The 18224-nt window shown below is 43.7% G+C and overlaps 1 protein-coding gene across 1 annotated transcript in view; it reads right to left on the bottom strand.

Annotated features, from left to right (window-relative positions):
• Positions 1-16900, bottom strand: part of aspm (assembly factor for spindle microtubules) — an 86311-nt gene extending 69411 nt beyond the window's left edge. Inside the window, exons 1-4 of the mRNA XM_070887325.1 lie at positions 16426-16900; positions 13288-13428; positions 9591-10899; positions 7854-7958 (exon numbers count right to left, since the gene is read on the bottom strand). Of these exons, the coding sequence (XP_070743426.1) occupies positions 7854-7958; positions 9591-10899; positions 13288-13428; positions 16426-16710 (1840 nt within the window). The 5' untranslated portion in view covers positions 16711-16900. The remainder of the gene's footprint in view (positions 1-7853; positions 7959-9590; positions 10900-13287; positions 13429-16425) is intronic.
• Between the last annotated feature and the right edge of the window lie 1324 nt (positions 16901-18224).

The raw sequence follows: 18224 nt of genomic DNA, 5'->3' as shown, positions 1-18224 counted from the left end.
TTCAAATAAATGATGACAGAACTTAAAAGAAAGCTGCAAACAAGTTCTGTCCTGGACTAAATGAAGAACTCAAAAATAGACATAATCACCCTCAAGTTTTTACGCTCTCCTTTAAATTTTATATTTACAATCCACACATGTAAAATACTCCAATGATTTGATTAACGCTAAGCTTTATCCTCATCAATAAGTAACACAATTCAAAGAAACTAGTAATGGCTGACATTTTTGAAGACATGGAGAGGCAAGAACATTGGCCCCAAGTTTCCACACGCGGCAAAACAGGCGCCCCTCCGAGCTGGGCGCCCGTTTTTCGCGCCAAAAACGGCGCCTGAAAAAAAACGCGCTATTCTCGAGCGCTTTGCAGCTCGAGGTCAGCCTGGCGCGACGCCCAGGGGGCGTAGCCTACCACTCGCGCCGATTTTGTAAGTAGGAGGGGGCGGGTACCATTTAAATGAGTTTTTTTCATGCCGGCAACCCTGCGCGTGCGCGTTGGAGCGTTCGCACACGCGCAGTGTGAAGGAAACATTGGCACTCGGCCATTTTTGTAGTTCTTTGTAGCTGTTCAATTTTTAACATTTTTTAATAAAACCACATTGCCCTTCCATGATCAGCACTGAGGCTTCTTGCAGCAGTGAGAAGGCTGCAGGAAGCCTCAGAAGTTGAGGCAGCCGTTTCCCGACAGGCCAGACCGACGGCAGGGGGGCCTCCCCCACCCCGGCCGTCGGGAATGGCTGCCTCAACTTCTGAGGCTTCCTGCAGCCTTCTCACTGCCTCCCCCCCGCTGCCGTCGGTCGGGCCCTCACTGCGTCCTCCCCCCCACCCTGCCGTCGGGAACGGCTGCCTCCTCCCTGCCTCCCCCCCGCTGCCGTCGGTCGGGCCCTCACTGCCTCCTCCCTGCCTCCCCCCCGCTGCCGTCGGTCGGGCCCTCATTGCCTCCTCCCCCCACCCTGCCGTCGGGAACGGTTGCCTCCTCCCTGCCTCCCCCCCCGCTGCCGTCGGTCGGGCCCTCACTGCCTCCTCCCCTGCCCCCGCCGTCGGGAAGGGCTGCCTCCTCACTGCCTCCCCCCCGCTGCTTCAACTTGTGAGGCTTCCTGCAGCCTTCTCCCTGCCTGAAGCACTTTCACACAGGTAGGAACATGGTTTATTTAATCTTTTCTTTGCTTATAAATTTTTATTCAGGTTGGAATTATTTGTATAATATTTGTATAAGTATAACTAAGGATTTATTGTAGAATGTAATGACTTCCCTTCCCCATCCCCCCACCTCGTTCCGGACGCCTAATTTGTAACCTGCGCCTGATTTTTTAATGTGTAGACAAGGTTTTTTCAGGCCTACAAAAATCTTCACTTGCTCCATTCTAAGTTAGTTTGGAGTAAGTTTTCACTGTGGAAACTTTTAAATCAGGCGTCAGTGGCTGGACACGCCCTCTTTTGAAAAAAAAATTCTGTTCCAAAGTGAAACTGTTCTACATGACTAGAACTGCAGAAAACTTAAATGTGGAGAATTGCGATTTCTAAGATACTCCGTTCTCCACCAGTTGCTCCTAAAAATCAGGAGCAAATCATGTGGAAACTTGGGGCCATTGATTCTAAACAGATTTAGCACAGAATATAAGGAGTTTTTTTTTGCACCATGCAGCAAAACAGGGTATACGACCAAAGTTCCATAACTAGACAAGTTACTGGTTGCAGTAAAAAGATCTGACTTCACGATAACAGAAATTGAAGATGCATTAATAGTCCGTTCTACTAAATAGTTTGCATCAACATGGAACTTTGTAGTACAATTCTAGTCTGAAGTTGCCCAAAACAAATTCTGACAGGCAGCTCGAGAGCACCACCAGAAGATAGAAAGCTGAAGCACTGCGAGACTGGTCATAATGAACAAACACAAAAAGTTCCAGAATATCTAACTGACCAGCATTTTAAAACCTTGTTTTTTCACCTATTCATTGTTGGCATACTGCATTGGTCATCTTTTTATAGACAGCCATGAGCTGATTGTCTTGTTAACCATAAACCAGCATTTAGAAACAGAAAGATCATGGCTGATCATTCACCCAGTACCCCTTTCCTGTTTTCTCTCCATACCCCTCGATCCCTTTAGCAGGGCCATATCTAACTCCACCTTGAATATATCCAATCAACTGGCATCAATAACTCTCTGCGGTAGGGAATTCCACAAATTAACAACTCTCTGAGTGAAGAAGTTTCTCCTCAGCTCAGTCCTAAATGGCTTACCCCTTAGCCTTAGACTGTGCCCTCTGGATCTGGACTTCCCCAACATCAGGAACATTCTTCCAGCATCTAACCTGTCCAATCTCGTCAGAATTTTATATGTTTCTATGAGATCCCGTCTCATCCTTCTAAACTCCAGTGAATACAGGCCCAGTCAATCCAGTCCCTCCTCATATGTCAGTCCTGCCATCCCGGGAATCAGTCTGGTAAACCTTCGCTGCACTCCCTCAATCGCAAGAACGTCCTTCCTCAGATTAGGAGACCAAAACTGAACACAATATTCCAGGTGAGGCCTCACTAAGGCCCTGTACAACTGCAATAAGACCTCCCTGCTTCTATATTCAAATTCCCTAGGTATGAAGGCCAGCATACCATTTGCCTTCTTCACCGCCTGCTGTACCTGCATGCCAACTTTCAATGGCTGATGTACCATGACACCCAGGTCCCGTTGCACCTCCCCTTTTCCTAATCTGCCATCATTCAGTTAATATTCTGCCTTTGTGTTTTTGCCACTAAAGTGGATAACCTCACATTTATCCACATTATACTGCATCTGCCAAGCGTTTGCCCACTCACCTAACATGTCCAAGTCACCCTGCAGCCTCTTAGCGTCCTCCTCACAGCTCACACTGCCACCCAGCTTAGTGTCATCTGCAAATTTGGAGATATTGCACTCAATTCCTTCATTTAAATGATTAATGTATCTTGTAAATAGCTGGGGTCGCAGCACTGAGCCCTGCGGCACCCCACTAGTCACTGCCTGCCATTCTGAAAAGGACCCGTTTATCCCGACTCTCAGCTTCCTGTCTGCCAACCAGTTCTCTATCCACGTCAGTACATTATCCCCAATACCATGTGCTTTAATTTTGCACACCAATCTCTTGTGTGGGACCTTGTCAAAAGTCTTTTGAAAGTTCAAATACACCACATCCACTAGCTCTCCCTTGTCCACTCTACCAATTACATATTCAAAAAAATTCTAGAAGATTTGTCAAGCATGATTTCCCTTTCATAAATCCATGCTGACTTGGACCGATCCTGTCACTGCTTTCCAAATGCACTGCTATTTCATCTTTAATAATTGATTCCAACATTTTCCCCACTACCGAGGTCAGGCTAATCGGTCTATAATTACCAGTCTTCTCTCTCCCTCCTTTCTTAAAAAGTGGTGTTACATTAACTACCCTCCAGTCCATAGGAACTGATCCAGAGTCGATAGACTGTTGGAAAATGGTCACCAATGCATCCACTATTTCTAGGGCCACTTCCTTAAGTACTCTGGGATGCAGACCATCAGGCCCCAGGGATTTATCGGCCTTCAATCCCATCAATTTCCCGAACACAATTTTCCGCCTAAGGATTTCCTTCAGTTCCTCCTTCTCACTAGACCCTCAGTCCCCTAGTATTTCCAGAAGGTTATTTGTGTCTTCCTTCGTGAAGACAGAACCAAAGTATTTGTTCAGCTGGTCTGCCATTTCTTTGTTCCCCATTATAAATTCACCTGAATCTGACTGCAAGGGACCTAAGTTTGTCTTCACTAATATTTTTCTCTTCACATATCTATCGAAGCTTTGCAGTCTGTTTTTATGTTCCCAGCAAGCTTCCACTCATGCTCTATTTTCCCCCTCCTGATTAAACCCTTTGTCCTCCTCTGCCGAATTATAAAATTCTCCCAGTCCTCAGGCTTGCTGCTTTTTCTGGCCAGTTTATATGCCTCTTCCTCGGATTTAACACTATCCTTAATTTCCCTTGTTAGCCACCTTCCCCGTTTTATTTTTACTCCAGACAGGGATGCACAATTGTTGAAGTTCATCCACGTGATCTATAAATGTTTGCCATTGCCTATCCCACCGTCAACCCTTTAAGTATCATTCGTCAGTCTATTCTGGTCAATTCATGTCTCATACCATCAAAGTTACCTTTCCTAAAGCTCAGGACCCTAATCTCTGAATTAACTGTGTCACTCTCCATTTTAATAAAGAACTCCACCATATTATGGTCACTCTTCCCCAAGGGTCCTCGCATAACAAGATTGCTAATTAGTCCTTTCTCATTACACATCACCCAGTCTAGGATGGCCAGCCCTCTAGTTGGTTCCTCGACATATTGGTCTAGAAAACCATCCCTAATTTCTTGTTTGATGCTGTCCCCAACCTCACTACTACTGTTTGGTGGTCTGTTTACAATTCCCACTAGCGTTTTCTGCCCTTTGGTATTCCATAGCTCCACCCATACCGATTCCACATCATCCAATGTCCTTCCTTACTATTGCGATAATTTCCTCTTTAACCAGCAACGCCACCCCATCTCCTTTTCCTTTGTCTATCCTTCCTGAATGTTGAATACCCCTGGATGTTGAGTTCCCAGTCTTGGTCACCCTGGAGCCATGTCTCCATGATGCCAATTACATCATATCCGTTAACAGCTATCTGCGCAGTTAATTCGTCCACCGTATTACGAATACTCCTCGCATTGAGGCACAGAGCCTACAGGCTTGTCTTTTTAACACACTTTGCACCTTTAGAATTTTGCTGTAATGTGGCCCTTCTTGCTTTTTGCCTTGGGTTTCTCTGCCCTCCACTTTTACTTTTCTTCTGTCTTTTGCTTCTGCCCCCATTCTACTTCCCTGTCTCCCTGGCTAGGTTCCCATCCCCCTGCCATATTAGTTTAACCGCTCAACAGCACTAGCACATGCTAAGCTCTAGACAGACGCTTTTTTATGCATGGGTGCATAGTCCAATAGCAGCACAAAGCCAGCAATGCGACCTAGGTCCATTGATCCGACATCTTTCAAAGCAGATACCATCTCCACAGACCATTTTGCATATCATCATCATCATAGGCAGTCCCTCGGAATCGAGGTAGACTTGCTTCCACTCCTAAAGTGAGTTCTTTGGTGGCTGAACAGTCCAATATGAGAGCCACAGACTCTGTCACAGGTGGGAGAGACATTCGTCGAGGGAAGGGGTGGGTGGGGCTGGTTTGCCACAAGCTCTTTCCGCTGTCTGCGCTTGATTTCTGCATGCTCTCGGCGATGAGACTTGAGGTGCTCAGCGCCCTCTCAGATGCACTTCCTCCACTTAGGGCGGTCTTAGACCAGGGACTCCCAGGTGTCAGTGGGGTTGTCGCACTTCATCAGGAAGGCTTTGAGGGTGTCCTTGTAGCGTTTCCGCTGCCCACCTTTGGCTTGTTTGCCGTGAAAGAGCTCAGAGTAGAGCACTTGCTTTGGGAGTCTCGTGTCTGGCATACAAACTCTGTGGCCTGCCCAGCAGAGCTGATAAGAGTGTGGTCAGTGCTTCAATGCTGGGGATGGTAGCCTGGATGAGGACGCTGATGTTGGTGCGCTATCCTCCCAGGGGATTTGTAGGATCTTGGAGACATCGCATGTAGAACAGCTTGCACTCGCAACAAGTAGTTAGATATTCACTGCCACGTTGAACCAGATATAGTTTCACCATCACTGCTGCCTTGCTTCTTATGATGGTATCGAGCCACTTGTCAGATTGTGTTTAGGGCAGCTTCAGACTAGAATCAATTCATCCAATTTTTTTTTTTTTGCCCAGTACAGTGCACCAGCTCAGAATAGTTCAGTCAAATTTCTTGGTACAACCCCTTATACAATGTAAGAAATAGTTAATGCAACACATTTCTAGAACTGCATTATTCCCAGCCATGATAACTTTAAAAGTAGTAAAACGACAATTTAAAAAAAATGGTCTGATGCATTAAAATGACTTGTTAAAAATAAAAATATATCAAAGAAAGCTAACGTGATCAAGATAGAGAAGTTTCTTCTATGAATGCCACTTCAAAAGAGATGATCTTCAGAAAGCAATCAAGCTCTTACACAAAAAACTCCACTTTCCTGCACTATCCCCATATCACTTAATATCCAAAAGTCTATCAATCTCTGCCTTGAATATATGCAACGACTGAGCCTCCACAGCCCTCTGGGGTAGAGAATTCCAAAGATTCACCACCCTCCGAGTGAAGAGATTTCTCCTCATCTCAGTCCTAAATGACCAAACCCTTATTCTGAGACTGTGACCCCTGGTTCTAGACTCCCCAGCCAGGGGAAACATCATCCCTGCATCTACCCTGTCAAGTACTAAGAATTTTGTATGTTTCAATGATCTCATTCTTCTAAACTCTGGAGAATATAGGCCTAGTCTACTCAATCTCTCCTCATAAGACAATCCCCCCCCATCCCAGGAATCAGTCTGGTAAACCTTTGTTGCTCTCCTTCAATGGCAAGTATATCCTTCCTTAGGCAAGGAGACCAAAACTGTACACAATATTCCAAGTGCAGTCTCACCAAGGTCCTATATAATTGTAGTAAGACATCTTTTCTCATACTCAAATCCTCTTGTAATAAAGACCAACATACCATTTGTTTTCTTAATTGTTTGCTGCACCTGCATGTTAACTTTCAGCAATTTGTGTACAAGGACAGCCAGGTCCCTTGGAACACCAACATTTCCCAATCTCTCACCATTTGAAATATACTCTGTTTTTCTATTTTTCCTACCAAATTTCTCCACATTATATTCTATTTGTCATGATCTTGCCCACTCACTTAGCCTGTCTATATCCCCTTGAAGCCTCTTTGCATCCTCCTCAAAGCTTACATTCCCACCTAGCTTTGTATAATCAGCAAATATTACATTTGGTCCCCTCAGCCAAATCATTGTTATGGATTGTGACTAGCTGAGGCCCAAGCACTGATCCTTGCGGTACCCACTAGTTACAGTCTGACAACATGAAAATGACCCATTTATTCCTACCCTCTGTTTTCTGTCCGTTAACATAAGAACATAAGAATTAGGAACAAGAGTAGGCCATCTAGCCCCTCGAGCCTGCTCCGCCATTCAACAAGATCATGGCTGATCTGGCCGTGGACTCAGCTCCACTTACCCGCCCGCTCCCCATAACCCTAAATTCCCTTATTGGTTAAAAATCTATCTATCTGTGATTTGAATACATTCAATGAGCTAGCCTCAACTACTTCCTTGGGCAGAGAATTCCACAGATTCACAACCCTCTGGGAGAAGAAATTCCTTCTCAACTCGGTTTTAAATTGGCTCCCCCGTATTTTGAGGCTGTGCCAATTCTCAATCCACACTAGTATATTACCCTCAATCCCATGAGCTTTAATTTTGTTTAGTAACCTCATGTGACACCTTATCGAATGCATTCTGAAAATCCAAACATACTACATCCACTGGTTCCCCTTATCTATTTTGCTAGTTACATCCTCAGAAAACTAACAGATTCGTCATATAATGATTTCCCTTTCATAAATATCAGTGTTGACTCTGCCCAATCCCATTATTATTTTCAAAGTGCACTGTTACCACGTCCTTAATAAGATTCTAGCATTTTCCCTACTACCGATGACAGGCTAATTGGTCTGTCGTTCCCCATTTTTTCTCTCTCTCCTTAAACAGCGGGGTTACATTTTCTACCTTCTAATCCACAGCAACTCTTCTAAATTTTGGAAGATGACAACCAATGCATCCACTATCTCTATAGCCACTTCGTATATTTGTTCAGTTTATATTTTTTTTTCCACAAAATATGTTGCATGCTGTACACTTGAACCATTTACCTACCTGTCTTAGTCAATTTTCTAAAAGTTAATTGTGACTGTGCAACCCCAGGCATAAGCTTTCCAGTTTTCAATTGAGCAGTAGTAGAGGACTTGATGACTTGAGAAACTGTAGAGTTCAGCAAAAATAGAATGTTACTGCATAACCTACTAAAACCTACATTAACTGATATCTGAAGCAAACCTCAAAACTACAAAAACTGAAACACAAGTGATATCTATTTATATTATATGAACACGTTTAATAATCTATTATGCAGAAATGACCTTGGTTTGGAGTTACTAGCTATTAATACACCAGGTGACAACTTGCATCAACAATAGTACAAATCTTGACTCTTTTTTGATAAGTGGATTCCACTTTGGGGAAAAGGTTATCCCACATCCTCAGAATTAAGAAAGGGAAGAAACTATGCAGCACCCCTTCTCTGCCTTATTCACAAGAGGCGTCTTCAAGGATGTATTCCACATTTGCAACGTAAATTGGGCATCATATCATATCATCATAGGCAGTCCCTCGGAATAGAGGAAGACTTGCTTCCACTCCTGAAGGGAGTTCTTTGATGGCTGAACAGTCCAATACGAAAGCCATAGACTCTGTCACAGGTGGGACAGATAGTCGTTGAGGGAAGGAGTGGGTGGGACTGGTTTGCCGCACGCTCTTTCCGCAGTCTGCGCTTGGTTTCTGCATGCTCTCGGCTTTGAGACTCGAGGTGCTCAGCGCCCTCTCCATTTAGGGCGGTCTTGGACTAGGTACTCCCAGGTGTCAGTAAAATGCAATCTGTCTATCACAGTAACCCAGGGATTTAACTGATTGGGCATAATACACAGGTGGCCTGCCTATGTGCTGATCGGTACAATACTGTTGTGGAAACATTAGGGAAATCCGATCTCGCGGTTGAATGACCTACCCCTGTTCCGATGCAAGAGCAGAACTCTTCAATAATTGCTCAATCTCACATTACTAGACAGTACTGAACCTCCCTTATTCGGAACCTGGCCTGTTCTGGATAAGGGATTTTTCCAGACAAGGGGTGGTCCCATTAAATTGGAAGGTACAGGTCCAGAGCAAAGGAATATTCGGGCCTGGCTGGCTGGCTTGGGTATGGGATTGCGGCAGAGATATCATTGGGGGGGGGGGGGGATGGATCGCGGGTTCAGGCCAGCGAAGAAGGACTTCAATTTGTTCATGTCGGAGTTCTGCACACGCACCACCCGGTGGCCGGGAATGGTTCTGGATGAGGGGTGGTTCTGGATCAGGGAGATTCAACCTGTAATAATATCTGTGCTGTCTGCTTATTGAGCTTTTGGCGAGGGCAGGAGTGTAAATTGTTCAATTTTAATGCCATGCACTCAATAGAGTTCTGTTCACTTGGAGCTTAATACATTTATACTGCAGAAGCATTATTTTTATAGATATACATTAGTATATTCATATTAAATTAACTGTTTCTGGCCACAAGAATTTGAATTGCTTTCTTATTTTTGGCCTCTAGTATTGAAGTTTTGCTCCGCTCTCGAGTCCCATCAGTGAAAGACTTGTGGAATTTAGTGGAATACATAGAAAAACATCTGAATGAAATGATCAAGTATGGTGGTGATCTGTATCTTCCTTGGTTTCAAATATCGCTGTCTAAGTTTTATACCCATTAGCTAGCCACAATAAATATATATAAAGTTTTTACTCCTTATAAACCCCCCATATTCTCTGTATGCAAAAGCAAAGTACATAAATTCATACCAGATTTTCTTTTCTTTACTTGTTTTCCTCCTCCACTTAAACGCCTTGAAGTGGTCTTTTTCACATTTGATCTTCTAAGCTGTTCCACATGTATGGACTTTCTTTTGTTGGTATCAGTACCCTTTTTATGTACATCACTTGACAAATATTCTGAACTTTTTCTCTTTCTGCTTGGAAAGGGTGACTTGCTTGCAAGACTTTGATTTCTGTTTTCAGCTTCAGTCTCTACAACACTATCAGACCTTGAACTGGAACGAGTTTTGATTTCAACGAATTGCCACCTTGAAAGTTTAACTTTACTCTCCATTTCATAGTGTCCTACAGATTTGCTTTTAGTTTCTGTAGTCGTGTAAACAGGGAGCATCTTGGTTTGAGCAGTGCATTGACGTGCTTGTTGTCGACAGGACTGTGAACTCTGATGGTGATTAGAAGTTTTGGACTTTACAAAAAAGGTTAACCTCGACTTAGTTGGCTCCAGTTCTTTCACATTTATAACAGGAGGAGTACTCTGTGCTGGCCCAGGTGATCCAAGCTTCGCTACAAAGCCCAACTGCTCACTGCTCCTTTCCTGTACTGAAGAATGTCCAGACTGAAATAAATTTTGATTGGAGCAGGTTTCAGCAGCCTTTTCTTGATTTAAGCTTGACAAAGGAAGGTTCATACATGCATCCTTCAGAAACTGATCCGGCGACAGCACTGATGATTCAACAATTGATTCAGAGTCTCCATCGGGGACATAACTGTCATTTACAAAAGAATCAGGGCTTAAGATCCGACGTACATTAACAGGAGTATGAGGGGCAGAAATACAGGGAAAATGTGATGGTGTTTTAGCAGAAAACATTTTCACTGATTGATATACCAAATTTACTCCAGACTCCACACAAGTCTCGGCTGTACACGATTCATCGGGCTTTTCCTCACAACCCAGTCTCCCCTCAATTTCCAATGATACTCCATGACTTTGAAGGACAGAGTAAGTAGCAAATCTTTTAAGTGATCGTGGAGTGCAATTTTCAAGTTCTTGTTTTATTTGACTTGGAGGTAATATCGGAGATAGATGCATTATCTTATGACCATCGTACTCTAAAACATCCACAGAATGGTGAAGAGGAGGAACTCTATCTCCAACTGGACTGAGATTTCCACATGACTGAAGAGGACTTCGAGGTCCCCCAGTTTTCATAATATCCATCTTTTGTGAAATGATGATCGTTTTGCTGGCAATTGATGCACTTCTTTTTGGTTTCAACAGAACAGAACCTTCCGAAACCACCTTCTTACTTTTAATTGATTCCCATAGGCTTCGCTATGGAAGTAAATTAAGTATTTAGTGTGTACACATGAATACACAGCTTCAAACTACTATGCACAAGAAACTTGTAACAAACTGTCAATCAAATAAATATTAGAAGAACTTTCACAGTTGATTGTTTTGTACAAAGCTGGAAATTGCAATCAAAAACATAAATTAGAAGCATGACCAACCTTGGAAAAGTGCCAATTAAGAATTTTAATACAGGTATATAGATACTGCAATTCTGAAATTTACTCAAAGCTTTTCACTTTTTTTACATGTCTGACCAAAGAAAGATTTTCCATAACTGGCAAGGATGGCGTTTTTAAAATGATTATAGTGCCTGTTGCAAGGCGGTTACAAAAAATATCATTTTGGGATGCAGTACGAATAATGAGACAATAAGTGTAGCGGCTTGGGAGGAAAAAGGTGACGTTGGATTTATGGTTCCCAAAGCTCTCTACCACTGTTGTTTCCCTCATATCATTTCTGGGTCTGTTATGGACTAATTGATAGAAGTTAAATCATGATGATTAGTCAACAGCTCCATTATTATTGCATCATGGGACTTCCAGGATGGTAAAAGGCAAACTTGATGGACCTTGCTCTTTTATCTTTTACCAATTCATATATTCCTACATTAAACCTGGCTGGTCTAATTTAATGTCCATAGCAATTTCAAAAGAAACCAAGAGTCTTTACGAAGCAGGAAAGTGTTAATATTCAAGTTCAGAATACTTGTAAATCTATATTCCAAAGCATCTAAAAATTATAACCACACCACATTTTGAAGTTTATTGGAAAGGAAAGTATAAACGTTTGTCAGTTGTGGTGGGATCGAGAGTAAGAGTTTTCCTAGTAACAACAACTTGCATAGATATAGCACTTTTAATGGAGTAAAATGCCCCAAGATGCATCATAAAAGCATTATCAAACAAAATTTGACACTGAGCCACATAGGAGATATTGGGATCAGTGACCAAAAGAAGTAGGTTTTAAGGGCGTCAACGGTGGATGTGAGGGTGTGGTTGAGCAGATCAACAGCTGCATAAGTATTGTGGGAAATGGAGGGCCAAAGGCTAGACAGTTGGAAGTTTCAAACTGCAGTTGTGACTTGGATAAAAGTTTTTTTCCAGGAGCGGTTGCAGTAGCAAGTGGGTTTGTAGAGGGTAGAGAAATGTGGGAGGTGTAGAAAGTGATCAGAGATGGCCTTGTCTGTGATTGAGACAATGGGAGTAGTGAGATGACATGGTCAGGGGTGGGAGCAAATGTGAATAAGTGTAGATGTTCATATGGAGGAAGGGGTTAAGGGATCACAGGAGGGCAGTGAAACCAGATAAACCAATATGCATAAATGATTTAGATTTGGGGATAGGGAGCAGAATATCAGCAGTTATTGACAATCCCTCTACTCTTCTATTGGCAAACTAAGGGCTGAAAGATTTCAGAGGCCATAGACAGTTTAGTAGAATAGAGACAGAAAGGCAGCAAATGTGACTTAATGAAGAGAACTGAGAGATACAGTACTGCATTTTGGGAGGACAAAGTAAGGAGAGGAAACAAAGAAAAGACACTGAAGAATGTAATATTTCAACCCAGATTACCATTGTAAGATGCACCTATTTTTCTTGGAACAAGGCACAGGAAGAGGTCACAAACAAACGGTTTTAAAGTAAAACTGTGTTAAAGTAAAAACTGTTGGACTACCTGGGAGGGAACAAGGCACCAGCCTGAGGCAAGTGGTGACGCATCACCTATTAAATGCAATCTCTGTGATCAAGGACGAAACTTGATTATGCATACAAGACATTGATACCCCAGAGATAACAAGTCTATAAGAAAATCAGGATTACAAAGGACCCTACGAAATGGACATTTTTGGATAACAGAGCATTCAGAATAAGGAGTTATCTTTTGCACTGTCAACTCCATGTGCAAATTAGTAGCCATTCAAACTCATCACCACAGCCAGTTAAACAAATTACATCGATCCAGAAGCATTAATCGGACCGCAGCCCAGCAGGAAACTTATTCATACTATGGATATATATATACGAACACAGAAACACAAGCAGGCACAGAGATGGAAGGAACAGAAGCAGGAGGAAGAACGAGGGAAGAACCACCAACAGGTCACGGAATCAACTACCACGAACCTAAAATAGCTACAGCCAAGTCTGGTGATTGTATATCTTAAGTCAATTTCTCTCAGAAGTCTAGTCCTGTAGTTTTAGTCAGTTTTTGTTGCATAATAAAACTGACGCTGGTTAAGCCTAAATTTTGTGCCACGTGTTGTCCTTTCCCACTATAAGTTCCAAGGTCTAAGAATCAGAGTAGAATGAAAAACAAAACACCCTACACCATATATAGGTCAATTGTGAAACAGGAACAAATTTTCACCTTTTTTTTGGGTGGGTCCTCTGCCTTTCCCAGTAGAACGCAAAGGACTTTCACACATCCAACATTAAATGTCACTGTTTCTCGAAATGCACCAGCATCTACTGGTGTCCAAGTTATGGAAAGATAATACTTTTCTGTTGGCTGTAAAAGGAAGCACACATTTCAAAAGATAAGAGTTACAATGTTTTAATGAATCTCTTGCACAATTAAAATAAATTAGGAAAAAACAGTTAGGAGTGAAATACAGGTACCAACCATAACTTCAGGATCTGTTCCAACTCTAAATAAATATTTGGTCTACATTTCTGTGTCAGAATGCAGCCAACGCTGCAAATCATCAACATTTTTTAAATGCTTTTTTCGACCACAATGCTACAAGAATGACAGCACACAACCATCTTGCAATAACACGTTGCTTAGCAATATAGGATTCTGCTGAAGCCATTAAACAATATAGGAGAGTGGAAATCAAATCATACAAGATTGCAGCAAATGGTATGCATATAGTGTTGCGCATAACACATATATATTGATTGCATTATGGAGCCAGTTTACATCTGTGCTTTAATTCCCAAACCAGTAAGGGAGTTCCCATCCCCTTTTCAGAAATGGTACAGGGAGGTTTTGATGAATCATGTATAAAAAGGTAAAGTTGTTGCAGGTGTGCATCGATACAAGCCCAGAGTTAGAAATTGCATTAGCAATCCCCCTACTACCCCGAGGTGGTAAACTTACACAACTGGGGCTTTACAGTGGTCAGTGACAAATTTATTTAATCTTCAATATTTTCTAGTAGCTTCCCTACATCGTAACAGTGACCACACTTCAAAAATACTTTATTGGCTATAAAACACCATTGAACGGCCTGAGGTCATTCAACACTTTACAAAAACAAGTTATTTTCTTTTTTTAATTGATGACTATCATTGAAGTTAACTGAAAGACTAGTTTCCTGTTGGGAGAGCAATGTTGAACTGATATTAAACAAATTACACTGGAGTAAACCAGTCATTTAGCAACTTGATTTTTATAGAGATTGAGGTGGTCTTGGATCTAGCCTGGAGACAGCGCAAGTTCAACAGGTTCCCATTGGTTCTGTAGTTTAATTCCACTCCAGCAGGGAGCTTGTTGACTGTGAGGTGGAGCATGGCGGCGTGAAAGATTGAGAAGAGGGTTGGGGCGATGACGCAGCCCTGTTTGACCCCGGTCCGGACGTGGATTGGGTCTGCGATGGATCCGTTGGTAAGGATCACGACCTGCATGTCGTCATGGAGCAGGCGGAGGATGGCGACGAACTTTTGGGGGCATCCAAAACGGAGGCTCCATAGACCCTCGCAGTTGACAGTGTCAAAGGCTTTTGTAAGGTCTGCGCACATACAGAGGCTGCACTCCAGGACATAGTCAATCTATTTACTGAGGCGTACGAAAGGATGGGCCTTACGCTAAACAGTCTTAAGACAAAGGTCCTCCACCAGCCTGTCCTCACCGCACAGCACTGCCCCCCAGTCATCAAGATCCATGGCGTGGCCCTGGACACCGTGGACCACTTCCCATATCTCGGGAGCCTCCTATCAATAAGAACAGGCATAGACGACGAGATCCAACATTGTCTCCAGTGCGCCAGTGCAGCCTTCGGCCGCCTGAGAAAAAATGTGTTTGACGACCAGGCCCTCAAAACTGCCATGCTCATGGTCTACAGGACTGTAGTAATACCTGCCCTCCTGTATGGCTCAGAGACATGGACCACGTACAGTAGACACCTTAAGTTGCTGGAGAAATATCACCACTGATGTCGCCGCAAGATCCTATAAATCCCCTGTTAGGACAGGCGCACCAACATCAGCGTCCCCAACATTGAAGCACTGACCACACTCGATCAGCTCTGCTGGGCAGGCCACATAGTCCACATGCCAGACATGGGACTCCCAAAGCAAGCGCTCTACTCGGAACTACTACATGGCAAACAAGCCAAAGGTGGACAGAGGAAATGTTACAAGGACACCCTCAAAGCCTCCCTGATAGAGTGCGACATCCCCACTGACACCTAGGGGTCCCTGGCCCAAGACCGTCCTAAGTGGAGGAAGTGCATCCGAGAGGGCGCAGAGCACCTCGAATCTCAACGCCGAGAGCATGCAGAAATCAAGCGCAGACAGCGGAAAGAGCATGCGGCAAGCCAGTCCCACCCACCCCTTCTCTCAACGACTATCTGTCCCACCTGTGACAGAGTTGATGGCTCTCATATTGGACTGTTCAGCCACCAAAGAACTCACTTCAGGAGTGGAAACAAGTCTTCCTCGATTCCAAGGGACTGCCTATGATGATGATTTTTATTCACTGAAATGAGTAGCAAAAAAGAAAAGTCCCATTTTCAAGTTACTTAAGAGGAATATGTCCATTACTTCTCCCTGATGAAAAGAGCAGTATCAGAAATAGTTGGAGATTGGAGATCTGATCTGGTATTTTACCATTTTGAAGAAGCTTGTTTTCAAAAAATAACAGAAGTTATCAATAACTCCAACCTTTGTTCTGGAAATTAACAGGTTTAGAAGCAGATACATCTTAGTATATAAAATCATCTTACAGGATAATCACAATTTTCCAGGAAACAACTTGAAACTGATTTTTATCAAGTCAGATAATTTGGTATTAAAACAGTTTATACGCCTACAGTTTAAGAACAAAGTTCCAGTCTGTTATAAACTGAAAATAATGGTCAAGTATGATCAGACAATAACCGTGGAAAAACAAGTGGTAAAAATGAAATGGTAATCAGAATAACATCGCCCTTGAACGGAGATGCAGCACACATTGCATTCAAATAAATAAAGCTATTCTCGTAGTTCTGTGGACTGGCAAATCATATTCATGCTGCAGTACACAGCATCTGGGCTATACTACAATTTGTTACTACACTTTAATTTTCCTGCTCCACCGCACGCTATTTTGAGATATTTTAGTTATGTGGTTTAAATAGCGAGCAGGCTATCCACAAGCACATTGTCTAGTGGTCTACTTTTTAAACCTAGTGGGGTGGGTGTCCCAGATGCACTACACATGTTGACCCAACAAGTCCATTAACCCCGCATTTTGCAAATTAAGATCGGGACCACTGGGGAAGGTGACCCGGCACGGCCTTACCTCCACCACAAATTCCCGTTCGTTCACTGCAAACCCCTTGGAGGTCGGAAGTTTGTCGATCTCCACCCGGATCGGAACACTCTCGGGGTTTTCGATGGCCAAAGTCTCGGTTTTCGAGCAGCCGGTCCTCACCGTTTTGAAGCAGACGAAGGGCCTTCGGGCGAAGTGAGTGAGTGTGAGGACGGGGACATCCTCCCGGCTGTTGCTGCTCGCCACTGCGGCCCCGCCGTGCGGGCGGCGGGTCGAGCTCACGGCCACAGAGACGCTTCTAACGTTTGGATCCATCGGTTGCCGATCGTCAAAAATGGGGAGGGGGTGGGGGGGTGGTGCGGCGGTGGGAAAAGGATAAGACACTTCCCCGAGCTAGGCTCTGCCTCTGGCCCGGTCTCTGGTCACTGTAGCCCTGGCCTCCTGTTCGTTACATGGACATTACCGCAATCGTCTCCTCAAGCAAAACAAATTCAGCTTCTCATCATCGGACCTGTGCCGACGATCACTGAATTCAAATTTCCAGCTCCAGCCAATCGCCCGCTACCATCCACACCAATCACCAATCAGACGCCGTAAAATGCAAGCCAATAGGAGAGCGGCGCCCACGAGGCACCGCCTCTCGCGGTCCCGCCCCGCCAGTCGTTTTCAAACCCGATCGCCCAATCAGCGACCGGCCTCTCAAAATATCCTGACCAATCGCACGCAGCGACTCCAAAACAATTTTTTTTACAATGCACAGGTCGAATCTGTTTAAATCTTCGCCTTCACGAGACGGCAGATAACGGTTGGTCGGGAGGGAGGGGCTTAACCAGGGATGTGGATTGACTGATGAGTAGTTACACTCCTGGTTATAAGCACTCAGCTCCAGACCGCCTTGGTCCAAACAGGGGTATTTGATAATTCGGAAGGATAGACAGAAAGGAAAAGGAGGTGGGGTAGCTCTGTTAATCAAGTATAAGATCAGTGCAGTAGTGATAAAATTATATTGGCTCAGAAAATCAAGATGTAGAATCAGTTTGGGTGGAGATAACAAATAATAAAGGGAAGAAGTCACATGCAGGCAGTCTATAAACCCCCTAACAGTAACTACACTGTTGGAGAGAGTATAAATAAAGAAATAATGGAGGCCTGTAAGAAAGATATGGCAATAATCATGGGTGATTTTAATTTTCATACTGATTGGACAAAACAAATTGGCCAGAGTAGTCTTGAGAAAGAGTTCATAAAGTGTATTCAGGATGGTTTCCTTGAACAGTGCGTTGTCGAACCAACCAGGCAACAGGCTCCCTTAGATCTGGTACTGTAATGAAACAGGATTAATAAATGATCTTATTTCTGGAGTATCGGTAAGGACAATGGCGCCTCTGGGGAGTACAGCCAGAGGCAATTCCAAGGCACCACGAGTGGCTCAGCTGCACAGGGTGGAGTGACAAAGAATAAAAGAGCCTTAGTGATAGGGAATTCTATAGTTAGGTGAACAGACAGGCATTTCTGGGGCCATAGACACGACTCCCGAATGGTTTGGTGCCTCCCTGGTGCAAGGCTCAAGATTGTCACAGAGCGGACGCAGGGCATTCGGGGGGGGGGGGGTAAACAGCTAGAGATCGTGGTCCATATCAGGACCAACAACATAGGTAAAATGAGGGATGAGATCCTACAGGAAGCTAGGAAGAAAATTAAAGGGTAGGATTTCAAAAGGTAGTAATCTCCGGGTTACTACCAGTGCCACGTGCCACAGGCCAATGAGTACAAGAATAGAAGGATAGACATGTGACTGGAAAGTTGGTGTAGGAGGGAGGGCTTTAAAT

The sequence above is a fragment of the Pristiophorus japonicus genome, chromosome 8 (assembly GCF_044704955.1).
Source record: "Pristiophorus japonicus isolate sPriJap1 chromosome 8, sPriJap1.hap1, whole genome shotgun sequence".
Taxonomy (NCBI): domain Eukaryota; kingdom Metazoa; phylum Chordata; class Chondrichthyes; family Pristiophoridae; genus Pristiophorus; species Pristiophorus japonicus.
Note: the sequence above shows the minus strand (reverse complement) of the source record. Positions and strands in the feature narration are given on the sequence as shown.